Genomic DNA, 18,592 nt, shown 5'->3' on the forward strand with positions numbered 1-18,592 from the left:
GTCTCTGACTGTGTCCCATGTCCTGTGTGTAGAAAAAGACTACCATGAACATCTTTAGTTTGGTTGGTTGGTTGGCTGGTAACGGGATGAGAAAAACAATATACCCTCGTATCTCTCTAATGATTTATAGCTTTCAGAAACATTTCTGAAAACAACTTTTTTCAAACACTCCTGTGAAATGAGCAAAGAGAAATCCTTGTAAACTCTACCGAAATAGGAGAATTAGCGATTGCTCAGCAGAATGGCCTCTGTGTGTACACCATTGTTTGTTTTCTTTTTGTTTCACTACGAGTTTGAAGGTTGAGACCTGGTAACTTTGCTTTTTACCCAAACCATTGCATTTTAATAGATAAACCCAGTCCTGCTCCCACCTTTACGCCCAAATCCTCTGGAATCTGGATCTCAGATTCAATCTCCCCCTTTTTATCCCCACAATCAGATTTAGCATCGAACATTTGGACACTGGGTTCCAAAAGCACAAAGGCTTGAACTCCTTGTCCCTGAATGGCCATAACTGGCCTCGGGATTCTGCAACAATTATAAACTGATGAATAAAATGTGCTTGCCCCATGGCCTGGGTGACACAAATACATTGTCTGTGATCTCAAGCCAAAAATCTCTCTTTTCCCCAAATCTGGACCATTTCACCCCAAATTAGGCAAGCTTTTAAGTAACTGGAGTTGCTTATGCATTAATAACACAAAACATAGTACTTTTTAGAGTATTTATATTTATATATATAAAAATTAAATATATATAATATATAGTGTGTTTGAGACTAAAAATATAGTACATATTTTAAAAAAAGGAAAATGAAAAAAGGCAGAATAGGAAAAGTTGTGAAGGACACACAAATACACATTGCTAAAAATCTATGATGATCTGTCCTAATAAAAATATTTCCCCCTTTTCTCTTAATTATCATCATAAATCCATTTACTATTGGACCCAGAAATGGAGGTTGTAATCCCAAGAATAGTTGGGGTAGAAAATGTGACCATTGGGAGGCCTGGGCCTCTTTCTGGTGAAATTGGAGGCGGCCAAATCTCCTCGGTCACTATTGCTAACAAGATTGTGTGGAGTTAGATTGTATTTGGCAGCTTGAGTGATCGCTCCCCAGAGTTATGGGTATTCCCAGGGACAGCACTGAAGCTCCCCAGAAGCTAACAGAAGAAGCCACCTACAGTTGACAATGTCACTGGTTGGAGACATCAGAAAGCCAGGAGCAGGGGGCAGGTGACTGGTAAGAGTAAGTGATAGTTATATGCAAATAAGAGTTATTATTTTTAAGGGTAGGCTGTACCAAAACCACCCAGTATGGGCAGCAAATACTTCTCCAGGAACAAGACCTGGAGCTCCTTCACAGTGATGCAAGAAAATGGGTTTCTGCCCTTCCCTCCATCTCCCAAGCCACACATCTCTGTGTCCTCTGCACCAGTTCAGAGATGAAATGTTAGGACCAAGTTGATAAAGGTGAAGCCTTTCAACAAGAGGCTGGCCTCCAGGAGAGATAATGGTGGTGGGGGGGGGGGGGGGACAGGAGGGGGAATTGTTGTTGGTTAGGGGAGGGCAGTGAGAAGATAATGGGGTATTTAAATGCTAATTTTGGCTTCTTCACAAAAATAAATACCTTTCCAATTATATCCCTGGGTCTGTGCACTTCAATGTTCCATTATCACCTTCTCACTGCTCCCACCAAGGGTCAAGAGCTTCATTAATGCCTTTCAGGTGATTCCCTCAACATGCAGCAGGCCTGTAGAGGCAGAGTGGTAGCCTGGCGTGGCATACACAGCCCTAGAATGGTAGAGATGCTCGGGTTTCCGAGGCTGGTAGTGCAGCAGTGGGGACAGATTATCCACACAGCAAAGAGGCAGTGATTGAGCCAGTTCAGTTCAACTGGGGTCTTGGCTTTAACATAACCTTCTTCAAATCCTTTACTTACAGACCACCTGATTCCATTTGAAGGAGCCCAGGACTTAATGGTTTCTGGCAGAGTGCCAACTGGTTAATGAGAGGGCACAAGGGCAAGAGGATTACAGGGCAGTGTGTTCCTGCCGTCAAAGTGACGAGGGAAGCAGCAACTGCTGGGATAAGAAGACACAGTTCCTGGAGACAGGGTGCTCAAGTTAATCATTTTCATCCCTAGTCAAGACATTTGTGAGAAACTAGCACTGCTCCCATCCCTGGACACCTTCCTTTCTGGCTTAAGAATTTGGTTTAATGCAAACTCTGTGGTTAGGCTTTGAGGGGGTCCAGGATTTAGGAGGCAGGCTAGGCACTCCACAAAGAAATAATGACTCTCCCAGAATCACAAGAGCCTCTTCAGGATCCAGACTGCATGTCTGAATTGCCGGACCCATCTGCCCTTCCAACATGCTCCTTCATAGAGGGATCAGCTATACGCATGCATTGCCTCTGGCTCAGAACACCTTAGCCTGCAGGCTTCACCTTAGAACTAGTCCTTAGCCAGGAAAATGCTCCTGAGGACCAGCGGCAGGTGGCTACTCCCATTTCTCACCATGGAAGTTGCCTGAAACCTGGATACACCTTGAAGGAGTCACTATGCCCAGCCTTGGCCATAGACACCCTTGCAAAACTGTCAAAACTCTGAGAAGGGAACAGTAGTTACCCAATAGTAAAAGGATAACCCCACATTAATTTTACTGAGGTTTAGGGTGTGCTTTTCGTTGCTGTTTGGAGTCAAGGGGTTCCTAATGGAAATTCATTCACAATACTTCTGACAAGATAATGAAGCCAGGGGCAAAAGCTACTTTCAAGGGAACCTTCCAACTCCTCCATCCCTAAGCTTACTATTCCCAACCCCTTGCCAGGGATGGCCTGGCCAGTTCATCAAATGAATAAAGATCAGAATAATTGTAGGTTTGTGCAATCCTTCTCCCTCATTTTACAGGTCAGAAAATCAGAGGCAATGAAGAGATTAGGCCAAGATCACTCAGTAAATGACAACTTCAGAATGGGGTCCCAGGTCTTCTGACTCCTAACCCCTGACTGAAACAAGACAGTCAAATGTGGTCAGGACCACCAAGGTGACCACATCAAGTACTGAGGAACCATGCTGAACAACCCCAGCTTCAAACAACGAAGCTCTACGTCCAAGGGCACTTTCTACTCACCAGAAAAGTGATTCCATTGGGCCTAACAGGCAGGTCCCAATTCAGATTATGATTGGACCAGAGTGCCAGCTGCAGTGGACAGATGGCCTTGGTGGCTGGTGTCTCCCTGTGCCTTGCACAGCAGTGCTCACTTGATACCCAGGAGGCCCCAGGTAAAGCGTTAAGGACCAGAGACCAGTGAAACAGCTCTGAATCAGGCCTCAGAAAACTAACGGTCCCTGCAACGTCAGCTGATGTACCTAATGACCTTGGACACCCTTCCTCCCCTTCATCGTTTCAACAGAATGGGCCCAACACTTAAACCAAAAGTGGGGAAATAAGAGAATCTGACTAAACTCTGAGCAAAAATGAGTTTTGGAATAATCCTGTTTAAAAAGTCACTATCTTATTTAAAAAAAAAAAGTCACTATTTTTAGATTTAAACTGGATTACCCATGGCTTCTGGTTTCTGTAAAAATAAAATATGCAAAAAGTTGCCTGCAGAGGAACCCACATCCTTAACACTTCCTCACTGAGCTTACATAAAAGGACTGCACAGGGATGTGCCAACTTCCAGGGATGGGTATTGGTAGGAGCCTGAATCGTGTTTTGGAAAGGGGTCTGTGGGGGTCTAGTCCCTGCTGGAGGACACAGACAGCCGTGAGGCCAGACTTGGAGCTCCTCTCTTCCTGGGCTTTAGCTGATTCTCACCAGTGTGTGTGTGTGTGGGGGGGGGGGGGTAGGGGAGGGTGGCAAGGAATGTCATACCACAGACCTACCTGAAAGGGTGGTGATGGCCCATGACTGATGAGCATGTAACTCATTAAAACAATCAAGATTAATGAATGGTGACCATAAGAAAAGGTGATGCATATTCTGGGCATTACACAGGAGGCTACACCTGTATAGTCAGGGCTGAGCGAGTTAGGAGCGCAATCCAGCCCCTTGGGAATGGGAAGCCAGGCAGGGATTCTCCTTAGAGCACTGGTTCTCTTTGGTTGGCAGGAGGTGGCTGAGAAGGGCCAGGTGAAATGTGTGTGGGAATGTGTGCATGCACGTGTGTGGGCGTCAGCATGGGACACAGCTGCCTGCAGTGCCACCTGTGCCACCTTACCTAGTCTGCCTTTCCTCTTACCAGGACCCCTCAACTGTCTGTCCCCTAAACGCTGCAACACTTGATAGCATGTCTGAGGCTCACAATACCCAATCCCTGCAGAGCCTCCCACACAGGGCCAGTCAACCAAAGTTTAAGGCACTGCGAAAAGGAGGAATAGGATTGATCCAAGGGGGGGGGGGGGGACACATAAGGAAAAGCCATTTAAAGAGCACATCTCCCATGTCCCGAAAGGTGGCCTCTAATCAACTGTGGCCCTGGGGTAGTACACGACATCTGGGAGCCAGGTCCCTGCCCTAAGCCTGTCAAAGCCCAATTGCAAGACAGGTCTCACCACCTAAATGTCTAAAAATGGATTCAAATTGATTGACAATTGAAAGAGCAACAGAAGTTGTCAGTAATTTGATGAAGAGAAACTAGGCTCTGGCCTACTGGCTCAGTGGTAGAGCCCGGCGTGTGGAAGTCCTGCGTTCGATTCGTCAGGGCACACGGGAGAAGAACCATCTGCTTCTCCCACCTCCCCCCTCTTGCTTCTATCTCTCCCTCTCTCTCCTCCTCTCCTGCAGCCATGGCTCAATTGCAACAAGTTGGCCCGGGGCACTGAGGATGGCTCCATGGCCTCGCCTCAAGTACTAAGAAAGGCTCAGTCGCTGAGCAATGGAGCAATGCTTCAGATGGGCAGAGCATCACCCCCTAGGTGGCTTGCCAAGTGGATCCTGGTCAGGGTGCATGTGGGAGTCTGTCTCTGCCTCCCTCCTCTCACTGGAAAGAAAAAAAAAAAGAGGAAGAAAAACAGGTGCCCTCTTTCTTTTCCTTTGGGACTGATATTTGGGTGGAGAAATCCCTACAGCATTCCCCCCCCCCCAAATAAAGTTTTCAATATTTTCCATTAAAAAATAGCCTATAGCTCCCCTACCCTCTCATCCACAACTTCCCAGGCAGGCTCAAAATTTCAAACCAGGAAGAGGGGCAGGCTGGGGAGTGAAGGGGGTTTGGGTGGGCCCCAGTGTGGGTTCTGGAAACCGCTAAGTAACACACAGCTATCTTGCTGGTGAATCAGGGCATGGGGCCTGATCTTTCTTTCTTCCACTACGATCTCTTGGCTTATCTGCCTAGCCCAGCCCCAGCATAGAGGAGAAAGAAAGGGGAGGCAGTGCTACTGGAGACACCTGGATCCCTCTGCAGACTGTCAGGCAGGTGGCCATAGTGGCAGCCAGGATGACTGACATTTTAATCTCAGCTGAATGAGGGCTGAATTTGAACTTTGTGCCAGGGTTGTTCTACAGACAGAGATAAAATAAATCTGAGGTCCCTTCTGCAGTCCTGAGGAAGGGGAGATGCACCAGGGTATAAATACAAATGACAGAACTGGCCAGGCCATCTGGTTTCTACCTATATGTGCCGAAATCACTCACCCCTACACTTTGTCTCCTAGGCCAAATCCTACTCATTCCCACATGAGCCTTCCCCCCACCCCATCCACTTATGGGAGACCCGAGGGGTGGGGTAGAAAGGGAATGCTAAAAAGTGCCCCCCACTGCTCTCCACAACCTCCACTCCCCCCACCCCCATGCTGGGGCCAGGCGTGAGTGCAGGTCAGAAGACACGTCCTCCCAGAGAAGAGGGAAGGGCAGGCCCAGAAGCACCATCCTCGGTGGGCCGGGGGCAGGGGCTGTTTCCAGGAGACCTATTCTCCACTTGCCATAGTGGGAGGAGGAAGTTTGGTTGGGGACAGGAGCAACAGCAATGCCCCTGAATATCAGGGAACAGCTTCTCCTCTGACCCGCAGAGATGCCCCAGCCGGGCTCTGGCCCCTATACATGAGTCTGCATGCGCTGCTGGAAGCGCTGGCCGTAGTCTGAGTGCTGGGAAGTGTAGGAGAATCGAGTGGCTGTGGCGTACTTGCCAATGGGGTCGTATGCCTCAAATGGGGTCCGTTCTAGGCCAGAGGACGGGGCTTGAGGGTAACCCAGTCGGTAGGTGGGATACCCTGCTGCCCCAGGGAAGGGGTGGGAACTGAACTTCTCATAGTTCTCATAGGAGAGCTGGCTGGTTGTGTCAGTGCCAGCTGGGGTAGCAGGGCCAGGGGCTGTAGGCTCTGGGCCGTAGTCGGAGGCTGCGGCCCGGCTGTAGGTGTTGAGCTGGGCATAGCCGCTGGAGTGAGAGAGACGGGAAGAGGGGCGGCCGTCGAAGCGGGCAGGGCCGGGTGCACGGTAGTCAGCATAGAGCACTGGCCTGGAAGATGGTCGGTCTTCGTGGGCACGCACGTTGTAGTAGCCATTGGTGGGGTCCTGGGGGCAGTGAGAAGACAGGGCAGGAGGGGCTCCTGTTGGCTCTGCCTTGTGTTCTCAGTCAACACCTCTCCACCTCTTTTGCTCCTTCAAGAAACCTAACCTTCCCTCCCCACCAGCCCTCACTCCTGCCCAGCCCCTGTGCCCAGCTCCTTCTCCTTTCCCACCTTCATCTCATACTCCTCCCGGGTGTCGATGGTGTCACAGCGCAGGTCCTGCTTCAGGTCCATGTCATCCTTGAAGGACTGCAGAGCAGCAGGAGTGGGGCATTGTAAGACAGAAGTCCTGCTCTTACACCCCCCACCAGCCCCGTCCCCACACCCAGACGGCCATCTACTGATGGGAAGGCTCTGGGGTCATGGGCAGGCTTGAGTTCTGTATCCTCTCCCAGCAAAGACTCTGGGATGCTGTGGGAAGAGGCCAGAGACCTGGGTTCTAGCACCGACTTGGTCACTAACACACAATGTGATCTTGGGTATGTCACTGCCCCTCTCTGGGATCCAACGATGAGGCAGTTGCATGTGAAAAATTCTAGGAGCTTCCAATTCTGACGCCCCACAGGTAAAGGAGGAGATGAAGGAAGCCTATGGGGGATCCCACCGACCTACTTTTTGCTGAAGGGAAACAGCCTGGGAGTGTGTGCGAGCATGTGTGCACACACGAGTGTGTCAGTGTGTGCATGTCAGTATGTATAAATATGTTTGCACATACACGTGTGTGGCAGGACCAAGGTCAGCTGAGTGAGGGAGGAGAAAGTGATGGTGGTTATTAAAGAACTGGGGTGGGGCCAGTCCCAGGAATGTAAGAGGGGCATGGGCCAGGGAAGAGCAGGGGCCTTACTGAGTAGATGGCTTTCATGACTCGGGTTGCTGTGGAGACGCTGGTGGTGTCATCCTCCCTGTCAGAATGCATTGTGAGTGGCTCACGGTTCACTGTTTCCACCTTGATGTCCAGTTTCCTTAGGGTCACGTCCTTGCGACCTGGGACAGGGGGAGGCAGTCTGGACACTCTCTGCCAGCCTCTGCAGGGGGTTGTTTCTAGACCTACCTTGGCTGGGAAGTGCAACTGCCCCCACCTGGCCCCTTGGAGGCCCTGCCTGCTGGGGGCCCTGGGGAGAGGGAGGGAAGGCTGCGGCCCACGGGACCCGTACTCACTGCCTTTGCGGCGCCGGTAGAGGAAGAACACCAAGGCAATGAAGAAGAAGGTGAGCAGGATGCCTGCACCGATGGTGGCCCCAGCGATGATGCCCACGGGTAACACCTCTTCAGATGAGGAAGGAAAGAAGGAGGTAAGGATGGAACCACCCTGGGGAGCTGAGTCAGTGCCGGCTGAATACCAGGCTGGCACAAGTTCCAATGGCAACCCTGGATTGTGTTCGGGGTTAGTTTACATCACAGTGGGGTTTGAAAGGAAGGTCTGCCTTGTGTTTGGGCTTAGGCTTGAGTTTAAGCTTGATTAGACTGGGGGTGATAGTGTAGTCTCATCCTATTGCTAGGGCATCACCTTGACCCTGGCCTTGGTGGTCTGTCTGTCCCTCTCTTATAGCCCACTTTCCTATGAGGCTTCATCTCTCCTTCCTAGGGTGGGCTCTTGTTTGAGGTCAGCTGTCTCTTAATTCTCCAATCTGCCACGTGTGTTCCGACTTCTATTATCACATGTCTCACTCACACCACTGAGAAGGCCCATCTGTACCTACCCACCCAGAACTCCAGCAGTCCATGTTGGTTCCTCCTGCCCCCCAGAGCTGAGAAGGACCCGGGACTCCTGCCTACAGCTTTCCTGGCTGATCAGACCTGTATCAAGGCCCTTCCCCTGCGGAAAGCCTTGTACTGAGCTCTGCCTTACCTCTTCAGACTTAGAAGCTTCCAAAAAAGTAAAAGGAATATCTTTTTTGTCATACAAGAAGTGACTGAGGGGAGGAAATGTGTGTTGCCTGTCAGATCAGGGATTTTTGAAGATCTGGGGAACCAAAATTTTCTGGCGATTTATTATTTGCCAGGTACTTTGTAAATATCCTCTCATATAACCCTCACACCAACCCAATGAGATAAGTAGTGTTCCCTTTCACAGATCACTTGACATTTCTCCAACTGAAGTCATTTACCGCCACCGTATAAGTTCCTTCACTAAACTAAAGTTCCTTGAAGGCAGGGACCATGTTCACTCTGGTCTCTGCAGCCCCAAGTGCAGGGCCTGGGATATAGCAGATGCACAATAAATGTTCAAAAAAGTAAGTGGATTTCCCCAGCTGAGCAACAAGGCTGGGTTCTGGTGGGGAGGCCAAAGACAGAGTTGACTCCCTCTGAACCTGGCCCTGGGAGAGAAGAGGGAGCCGAATCCCCAGGCTGCCCTGAGCCCTGGCTACCAGCTAGCACTGCTGTCACCTCGCTCCTCCAGCTGGATGATGGCCGTGCCCGGCCCGAAGCTGTTCCAGGCAGTGCAGTTATAGTGAGTCTGAAAGTCAGCCTCCATGACGTTGTTGATGGTGAGTGTGGACAGCACCCCGCTGCCTGAGTTGGTCCTCTCCACCGTATAGCGCTCTAGGGTCCCTACCTCCAGGAAGTTCTCTTTCCATGCCCATGCCTGTAGTGGGGAGGGAAGGAAGGGGTAAGAAAAGGGCAGGTGGCAGGAACACCTGACCCGTCCTCAAAGCATTCTTACCCCCTGTGCCCTAAACCCAGCCCAACATACCCTGCAACAAACCTAAGTCACACCTACTGCCTCAAACCTTGGCATTGAACCTCCAGTCTAGGACAAGCGGTGGCTCCCAAACATGACAGATGTCTGTGCCAGAAACATTCAGATATTTCCTAGGTTCATTTTTTAAAATGCAATTCTTGGGATTTATCTCCTAAATAAGAATCTTCTAGGGAGAAGTCCAGGAATTCCTCTTTATAAAAAAAAAATTGATTGATTTTAGAAAGAGAGAGAGGGAGAGAAGGAGAAAGGGAGAAAGAAAGAGAGAGAGAGAGAGAGAGAGAGAGAAGCACTGATTTATTGTTCCACTTATTTATGCATTCATTCATTGCTTCTTGCATGTGCCCTGACCAGAAATCGAACCAACAACTTGGCTGTATGGGGATGATGCTCTAATCAACTGAACTACCTGGCCAGGACCAGGAATCTCTATTTTTATAATGATCCCATGTGATGTGGCTGCAGTTGATCTAATGAAACGACATTTGAGAACCCCTGATGTTAATAGAAAAAGTCCTGGACGGGGGAGTGGAGAACACTAGGCTTCAGGCCTGGTCATCTCCTCAAGTCCCTGTGTGGTCTCCCTCTCCCTCTCTGGGCCTCTTCTTCCTCATCTGTAAAGTGAGAGAACCAGACTGGACAATGCTCAAAGTTTCTTCCACATATCTCAATCTTCAATCTTACTTTTAGCTAACCCACAGCTGGCCCCGCACAAACCTGCCTGGCTGGCTCTGGAGACCCAGCCACAGACCCTCATAATGGCGAGGCATTATCATTGCAGAAGGATGTCCCAGGCTCTTTCATCCCTGACCTCCTGGAGGGCACCCCCCTTTGTGTCCCCTCCTTATAAGTAGAGCCTAAGGGGTGGGTAATAGCTGAGAAATGGCTCCTTTCCAGGATCAGCAGTCCCCGCACTGCAAGCCAAGTCCCTGGAAGCCGAGCCACTCTCTGTCCAGGCAGCCGTGGTAATGAGTGTCCCTGGGCAGCCCTGGAGTCAGCCAAACGGTCATTAAATGTGATGAGGGGTTTGATGGTTAATAGTCATGGAAGGAATTAATGGCTCATGGTATGGGGAAGAGGAGAGAGGAGGGAGGGGAGTGGCGAGGAGCTAGTGGAGAGGAAGGCGGAAGGGAGGGGAGTGGGATGTGGGACAGGGCAGAAAGGAGAGCTGAGGCATCAGGACTAGGAGGAAGAGAGAAGAGGAGGGAGAGAGGAAAAGATCACGAGGAAAGGGAAGGAGGGAAGGAAGAAGAGAGAGCAAGTGTGGTAGCTCAGGGAACTAACAATGAATCCAGTGAGGGGCTCCCCCGGGTCTTCCACACCTGCTGTTACTATTGCTTGTCACGGCAATCCTGTTAGGATAGGATCATTGCCCCCATTTTATGGACGAGGATACTGAGGTTCAAAATACTAAGTAATTTGCTCAGGGTCATACAAGTAAGAGATGTAGTGGCATTTCAGTAAGGAAAGGGACAGACGGAGATGAAGTTGGAGAATTAGAAGTAGAGACAGGTAGGACCACAGAGAGAGAAAGCGGAAGGAGACTGAGTGAGAGCAGAGAAGCAGGTGGCTTGCTGTCCTCACACCCTAGGCCCGTCCCAGCACTTACAATGCGGTCTGGGGGTGGTGTGCTGCCGATGAAACACTCCACCTTGCCTCCGTCTCCCCTAACAGCATACTGCACTGCCTCACTGGAGATAATGGGGGGCCCTGCAAGCAGAAGATGCAGTCAGAGTCAGCAGGAACCTGCAGTGCCGGCCCACCCAGGCCTGGCGCCCCTTACGTCACTCACCATTCACATAAAGTGGCACCTCCCGCTCAGCCACTCCGATGCGAGGCACGATGGCCCGGCAGGTGTAGGTGCCAGCGTCTGCCTGGGTCACCGACTTCAACAGCAGCTGGTTGCTGTTACTCAGTACCTGGGCAGAGAAAGCAGCCTCGGGTGGGGAGCCAGGAGGCCTGGGCCCCTAGGTCCATGTGGGCCCCGCATTGGATGTATTGGAAAGAAAGGAGGAGGGGCCACAAGTGAATTCCCAGAAGGGAAACAGGGTCCTGAGTCTGTCTGGTCCCCCCACAACTCTAACCAAGCTGGCATTTAAACACATCATCTCTGCACAAGTGGGCCAAAGGGCAAGTGAAGTCAGAGAGAATGCAGCCTCTTTGGATGATCTGTTCTAGTGACAATTTCACCCCCCAATCCCTCTTCCTGCCCAAATCGTTTAGTGCAGGACTCTGTAGTGCTGTAGAATTCAACCCTTTCCTCTCTAGTGACGCAGCCCAGCTCCCCTGCCTTCCTATGTAGCATTCATTCGCCACATCTTTTGCAACCCCAGCACCTCCCCAGGCCCTCTTCCCTCCTCCCACACACAGGTCAGCATGTCCATCCCATTGCCACTGAACCAGCCAGCTATTTTTCAAGAAGGGTGGGGTGGGGCTGATCACAAGCAATGTCCTTCTCCTCCAAATCCCAAGACCCTAAAAATATACCAGGTTCAACTTGCAAAATAATGCTACACCTCCCTTGACTCCTTCCTCAATGGTGGCCAAGCTCTTTCCTCCCAGCATCGAGGAGAAGCGGCAAGCATCTTACCATGTTTGAGTCCTTTTTGGTCCAGGTGAGGGTGAGGGGGGGATTCCCAACCCAGACACAGGTGAGAGTCACATCAGAGCCAATGTCTGTAGTCGTTGGTTTAGGGTCAACTACAATCCGGGGAGCAACTGAGACAGAAGGGAGCAACTCATTAGGATCTCAGTGTCCTTGGGGTCAGTTCCAATTGGCCTTCTCTTCTTTCTCCTCCCCTGCCACCTCCCCATGTCCATTCCCCATCTGCTCAGCCTCATGGAACCTCCCCAACTCCACCTTAGGCATTTTAGAGGCTCCTGCCCTCTGCCCCCAGGTCCCCACGCCTGCCCTCTGTCCCTGCCCCTGCACTTGCAGCTACTCACAGTGGACATTTACTAAAGTGCTGACGTTGGTACTGCCCACTTTGTTGTAAACCTCACAGGACACAGGCTCCGTGAAGAAGGAATAATCAACATTTGTCTCATAGCGACTCTCATGGGCATCTTCGATCAAGAAGCCTCCCTTGGCCCATCTGGGGGAGGAAGCAACACAGGGGGTTAAGAATTGGAGCCTTCTCACCCACATCCAGTGGCACTGCCTTCTGCAGAACCCTCCCTAGAGTGCTCCCAGATCCTGCTTTTCATACCTGTAGCCCAGGATCTCAGGGTTGGCCGTGGCCTGGCATGTAAAGACGACACGCTCACCCTCCTGCACCGTCTGTGGCTCAATGGACAAGGTCACCGTCGGAGGGTCTGCAAAGCAGGGGACAGGAAATCAGGGTCTTTTCTGTATCTCAGGTTTCTTTTTCTCTCCGTAGCACATACACACCAACACCACCACTGTGCAGTGATTTGGGAATTTGAGTTTGCAGAGTACCAACTCCAATATATAAAACGGTCTTCTTCATTTTACTGCACGGAGTCTCTAGGGGGCTGTCTAGGGTGAGGATCAGGGATGATATCATAGGGACAAATTAGTCAGTAGGTGTAAAAGCAAATGGTGGCCACTAGGCGTCAGTGTGGGCTCCCCTGGCTCACTACAGGGAATGGGGGTGGGGCAACTAGCTGACTGCTGCACCTGATCCCACCCGACCGACCAAAGGCAGAGGTCATTTATTGAGCATGTACCAGCTAGCGTACTCCATGCGAGATATACCCTTACACTATAGCTCACCTAATGCTCACAAACCAGAAAAAGCAAGGTCCACAATCCTTTATCTGAAACCCTTGAAACTGTGTTTCAGAATTTGGAAATTTTAGAAGGGTAATAGTATGCACAGACTGTTTACTATGCCAGACCTCCAGCAGGTCTGGGCAACACCCCATAGTGACATACATTAATGTCTCTGAAGTGAAACATACGACTATTCAGATTAAGTAAGTTAAATAAAAGACTATGAAGAGCCTCCGTTCAAGTTTTGGCACCAAATCACTTTTAAGTTTGGAACTTTGAATAAGAAATCATGGGTCTGTATTATATATTCTGCAGGTATACAGAATTAGACACTGAGGCTCAGAGAGTTTAAATAACTGCCCAAAGCCAACAGTGGTTTAGACCCAGGAACTCCTTGACTCATTGCCCATGCCTCTTCACCAATCCTCAGTGCTGACTTGTCAAACCAGGGAATCTTCACAGGATGAAGAAAGTGAGCCTCTGTCCTGGGGTCACTGAAGAATTCTTCTGTGCTTCTACATGGGTGCCCACGCTCCCTTCCCCACCTCACCCGCCAGCCTGCTCGCTCCCTGGGACCCTGCTCACGGTGCACATCGAGCTCAATGGAAGTCTCCTTGCCACTCGGGATGGCCTCGTTCACGCTGCGGCAAGTGAAGACACGCCCAATGTCCAGGTCTGTGGGGTTAATGAGAAGCTGGCTGATGGTGGTCTCCCTTTTCCCATCCTTCAGCAGTTCCTGGGGTGGGTGGGACAAGGGTGGAAGACATGGTCACGCTTAAAGCCCTGTCCTCTGCTCCCAGGATGACCCAGCTCAGAGCGGGGCTTGTGCTAGAGGGGCACTTTAACCTGAAGCTCAGCCCTGCCCCAGACCCTAACTCCTCCCCAGGTTTGGCTTGGTTTCTGATTAGCAGACTTTATTTTACAGAAAAGTTTTAAGTTTATAGAAAAACTGAAAGCAAATATAAAGAATGCCCATATGTCCTCTTCTCCCACCCTACAGTTTCCCTGTTATTAACACGCTGCGTTATTTGTTATTTTGTTAAGTTTCTGGGGTTTTTTGCCTGACCAGGCAGTGGCGCAATGGATAGAGCGTGGAACTGGGATGTGGAGGACTCTGGCTCGAGACCTCGAGGTCGCCAGCTTGAGCGCAGGCTCATCTGGTTTGAGCAAAGCTCACCAGCTTGAGCCCAGGGTCGCTGGCTCGAGCAAGGGGTCACTTGATCTGCTGTAGCCCCCTGGTCAAGGCACATATGAGAAAGCAATCAATGAACAACTAAGGAGCTGCAGCGAAAAATTGATGTTTCTCATCTCTCTCCCTTCCTGTCTGTCTGTCCCTATCTGTCCCGTTCTCTGTCTCTCCCTGTCTCTGCCACAAAAAAATTTTTTAAAAGTTTCTGGTTTGTTTTTTTTAAAGATTTTATTCATTTTAGAGAGAAAAGAGAGGGGAGAGGAGCAGGAAGCATCAACTCCCATATGTGCCTTGACCAGGCAAGCCCAGGGTTTCGAACTGGCAACCTCAGCATTCCAGGTGGATGCTTTATCCACTGCGCCACCACAGGTCAGGCCAGCATGATGCATTATTGTGATACATGTGCTATAACCAATATTGACACATTATTACTAATTAATGTCACTCTTTGTTAGAGTTTTGCCCATGGTTCTGAGCCTGATTCCTGAAATTCTCTTCTTCAAAGTCCTCCCTGGCCACCTCTGCCCTCAGGGCTCTCCCAGACTAAACTTGTGTCCCTAGTAGGCAGTTTGTCTTGCTCATGGCTCTAGGCACATTCTGCCTTGCCTCTTAAGCACCTGGCCTGAGTGCTTCTAAGTTGGGTCTCTTCTGCTAGATCATAAACTCCTTGAGGGCAGGGAATAAACTCATAGCTTCAAAATCTTATACTGGCTTAGGGTATCTGATCTGAGGTACCTGAATATGATCAAAGGAATCCTGGGCTATTTTTCTTATTGCAAACTATCAAAGGCACAGCTTTAACTATTAGCCAAGTTAAGACTGCACTTCAACAGCAATACACTCTCTCTCCTGGGCCTGAACAGTACCAGCCCCGTGCAATAACAGTGGCTCCCCTGAGCTGCCTGTCAGAGCCATGACCTTTTTTATGTTTTAATTTTTATTTATTGATGTTAGAGAGAGAAGAACATTAATCTGTTCCTGTGTGTGCCCTGATGGGGAATCGAAATGACAAGCTCTGTACTTCAGGATGGTGCTCTACCCAGCTGAGCAATGCAGCCAGGGCTGCCATGGTCTGTAATGACTCTAAAAACAGGGGGTGGACAAAAAAATGGCCATTATTAAATCAGTTTGTTTGGTTGCCAAACTACTTTCCAATATGTAGCCCTGAAGAAGAAAAATAAGAGAGTTCTCGGGGGTAAATTATGCACCACTAAGGCCAAATGCTCATTTGAGAAATGGTGAAACTAGGATGAAAGGGAAGAGAATTGTCCAAGGCATGCAGGGCAGAGCTAATTCGAGTTTGCTCCGGGGCAGCCCTCTGAGGCATACAGGTGAGCAATCTCTCTCCCCACGATGAGAAGTGTCTCCTGCCACACCTAGCAAAGGACAGAAGGAACTCCAAACAGGAGATTACTGTTAACTTCGGCAGGTGATCCTGGGCAAGTCGCTGATGTCTTTCTCTGCCACAGTCTTATCTATGAAATGTACACAATGATCCCTGCCTCCTCAGCCTCTTAGTTGTGCCAACTAGAAAAATATACCAACTAGAAGATGAGGGAGGGAGGTCGAGATGCTCAATAGGCAGAGCACAGTCCGACCTAGGTACAAAACCCAGCTCTGCTGTATGCCAGCTGTGTGACCTGGGGCAAGTCACTCAACCTCTCTGACTATCAGTTTCCTTATTGTGAGTTGGAATTAACACCTAATTTACGAAACTCCTGTGAGGATTAAGAGACACTGTCCAGCCCTGGCCAGTTGGCTCAGTGGTAGAACGTCAGCAAGGCATATGGAAGTCCCAGGTTCAATTCCTGGCCAGGGCACACAGGAGAAGCGCCCATCTCCTTCTCTACCCTTCCCCTTCTCCTTCCTCTCTGTCTCTTTCTTCCCCGCCCACAGCCAAAGCTCTATTAGAACAAAATTGGCCTGGGCGCTGAGGATGGCTCCATGGTCTCCGTCTCAGGTGCTAGAATGGCTCTGGTTGCAATGGAATAACAGCCCAGATGGGCAGAGCATCGCCCCCTGATGGGCATGTCGGGTGGATCCCAGTTAGGTGCATGTGAGAGTCTGTCTCTCTGCCTCCCCACTTCTCACTTCAGAAAAATACAAAAAAAAAAAGAGAGAGAGAGAGAGAGAGAGAAACTGTTTACACAGAGCTTTGGCATACACAATGCCTGGCACACACTAGGTGCTTCATCAATATAGCTGTTATTACTATGGTACTTGGTCTCTGCTCAGCTACTGAATGGCAACATGAACCTGAAAATTCACTTCTCTTCTCTGGGCCTCTATTTTCCCAATTGTATAACAAGGCGGTTGATCCAGATGACCTTTAAGGCCCCTTCTCACACCTGCATCCCCGAGTCAGGCTGATGGGTGAAAGGAAAGCTGACCCGAGACAAAGCCCAAGAGGAGCGAGGGGAGCATCCAAGGTCTCACCGTGCTGGACACAGCACCCTCCTGCTGAGTGCCATCCCGGAACCAGATGATGGTGGCAGCAGGCTTGGCATTAAAAGCTCGGCATGTGAGGTTGTGGGGGGTGCCTGCTTGCAGCAGAAGTACAGGACCTCCATCAATCTTGGTATCCTCCGGGGGGACTGTGGAGGAGAGCAGAACAAAGTCAGTGCAGCCCACACTGCCCTAATGACCAAACGCCTACCCCTGAGGGCATGTCTCCCTCGGCATGTCCATCCCTGGGTGAAGCAGTGCCACCCGTACCCCCTAACTTGAAGTCACTGCATCTGTGCTCCATGGTGGCTTCATCCAAGGCCCTCAGCGCCCACAGCTCTCCTGCCGTCCACCAGTTATTCCTTCACAGCCTGTACCATATTCTGATACCACATCCCCTGTCATTGCTCAAGGCTACATACAAATGAGGGGACTGATCTCAAATTAGGAAAGGGCTAGGCTATCTTAGGGGTTGGGGGGGGGCCTGACACAGAAAGGTGGCCACCTCTGCAAAGCTTCTTCCTCCATCCTTTCCTGATTGCTCTTCTGCCCTGGAACCGCCAGATGTGTGAGTCTATTATAGCAGCATCCCAAACGAACTCTTTGACTCCAGTCCCTATTGGCTCCACCTCATCCACCACTGCTGGTTAAGTTATTTTCTCTGTAGTGCAGCTAATAAGGCTGTGCTAGTATCTTGCCAAAACACCTTCAGTGGCTACCAAACTGCCATGGGCAGGAGTTCCAAGCACCTCAGCCTACTGTTTAGGGCTCCTCAGGCCAAGTCCTGCACTTTCAGACCTCCTTATCTTTGCTTTTGCTCTTCCTTTGAAGTGTTATCCATCCTGTTTGCATCCCAGTTGCTGCACAAGGTCTTCCATGCCATGTTCCCCTCACCCCCCAACAACCACATCAGAGGTCCTGGCCAGTCACTCAGAGCTCTCCACACTGTCTACCTTGTGTTTGGGTTACTTATGATGATTATCCACACCATACCCCTCCCCACCAATCAAAATTATTATTCTTGGAAAAGCAGGGACTCTCACTAATATTTAGTCTCAGTGCCTAGAATGTGGCTGAAGTAGGCTCTTGCTAAGTGTTTAAGAAACTGAAATGCAGCCCTGGCCGGTTGGCTCAGTGGTAGAGCGTCGGCCTGGCGTGCGGAGGTCCCAGGTTCGATTCCCGGCCAGGGCACACAGGAGAAGCGCCCATCTGCTTCCCCACCCCTCCCCCTCTCCTTCCTCTCTGTCTCTCTCTTCCCCTCCCTCAGCGAGGCTCCATTGGAGCAAAGATGGCCCGGGCGCTGGAGATGGCTCCTTGGCCTCTGCCCCAGGCGCTAGAGTGGCTCTGGTCGCAACAGAGCGACGCCCCGGAGGGGCAGAGCGTCGCCCCTGGTGGGCGTGCCGGGTGGATCCCGGTCGGGCGCATGCGGGAGTCTGTCTGACTGTCTCTCTCCGTTTCCAGCTTCAGAAAAAAAAAAAAAGAAGAAACTGAAATGCAGATGTGATACTAGGAAATCGGGGACCCTCTCCCTGTCCTATCCCCAGTCTTCTAAATGCTCAGGTGAGACCTGTGGTGGTGCAGTGAATAAAGCATTGACCTAGAACGCTCAAGTCGCCAGTTCAAATCCCTGGGCTTGCCCAGTCAAGGCTCATACAGGAAGCAGCTACTCCGAGTAGCTGCTTCCCGCTTCTCCCCTCTCTTTCCCACTCTCCCACTCTTTCTCTCTCTCCAAAAATCAATAAATAAAATCTAAAAAAATAAAATCTTCATATTTGTCATTAATAATAAAATGCTCAGGTAAACCAGACCACAAGTTCCCCAAGGGCAGAGGCTGCTTCAAGTCCTAGTGTCTAGCCTGGAGCTGGGTGGTTAGCAGATCCTCAGAGATATCAGCTGAATTACTGAGTAAGTGATTGATGAGATAAAGGCAGGCAAATTTGGATTACAATTTTTCTGCTCCACTTAGTGTACACCGGGCCAGAAATAAAAAGTTCTGTTATTTATTGG

General features: G+C 50.3%; 1 protein-coding gene across 2 annotated transcripts in view; it reads right to left on the reverse strand.

The window, feature by feature from the left end:
* Positions 1 to 710: 710 nt before the first annotated feature.
* The window catches only part of KIRREL1 (kirre like nephrin family adhesion molecule 1), a 124,608-nt gene continuing 106,726 nt past the window's right edge, over positions 711 to 18,592 (reverse strand). Inside the window, exons 4-15 of one of the 2 annotated variants that reach the window (XM_066362079.1) lie at positions 16,577 to 16,734; positions 13,537 to 13,687; positions 12,425 to 12,530; positions 12,162 to 12,310; positions 11,806 to 11,933; positions 11,008 to 11,182; positions 10,825 to 10,925; positions 8,903 to 9,101; positions 7,673 to 7,780; positions 7,359 to 7,498; positions 6,686 to 6,763; positions 711 to 6,518 (exon numbers count right to left, since the gene is read on the reverse strand). In XM_066362079.1, coding sequence (XP_066218176.1) covers positions 6,042 to 6,518; positions 6,686 to 6,763; positions 7,359 to 7,498; positions 7,673 to 7,780; positions 8,903 to 9,101; positions 10,825 to 10,925; positions 11,008 to 11,182; positions 11,806 to 11,933; positions 12,162 to 12,310; positions 12,425 to 12,530; positions 13,537 to 13,687; positions 16,577 to 16,734 — 1,970 coding nt within the window. In that variant the 3' untranslated portion in view covers positions 711 to 6,041. The remainder of the gene's footprint in view (positions 6,519 to 6,685; positions 6,764 to 7,358; positions 7,499 to 7,672; positions 7,781 to 8,902; positions 9,102 to 10,824; positions 10,926 to 11,007; positions 11,183 to 11,805; positions 11,934 to 12,161; positions 12,311 to 12,424; positions 12,531 to 13,536; positions 13,688 to 16,576; positions 16,735 to 18,592) is intronic. The other variant, XM_066362080.1, reaches the window with a different exon arrangement.

Source organism: Saccopteryx leptura, chromosome 2, assembly GCF_036850995.1.
Source record: "Saccopteryx leptura isolate mSacLep1 chromosome 2, mSacLep1_pri_phased_curated, whole genome shotgun sequence".
NCBI classification, from domain to species: domain Eukaryota; kingdom Metazoa; phylum Chordata; class Mammalia; order Chiroptera; family Emballonuridae; genus Saccopteryx; species Saccopteryx leptura.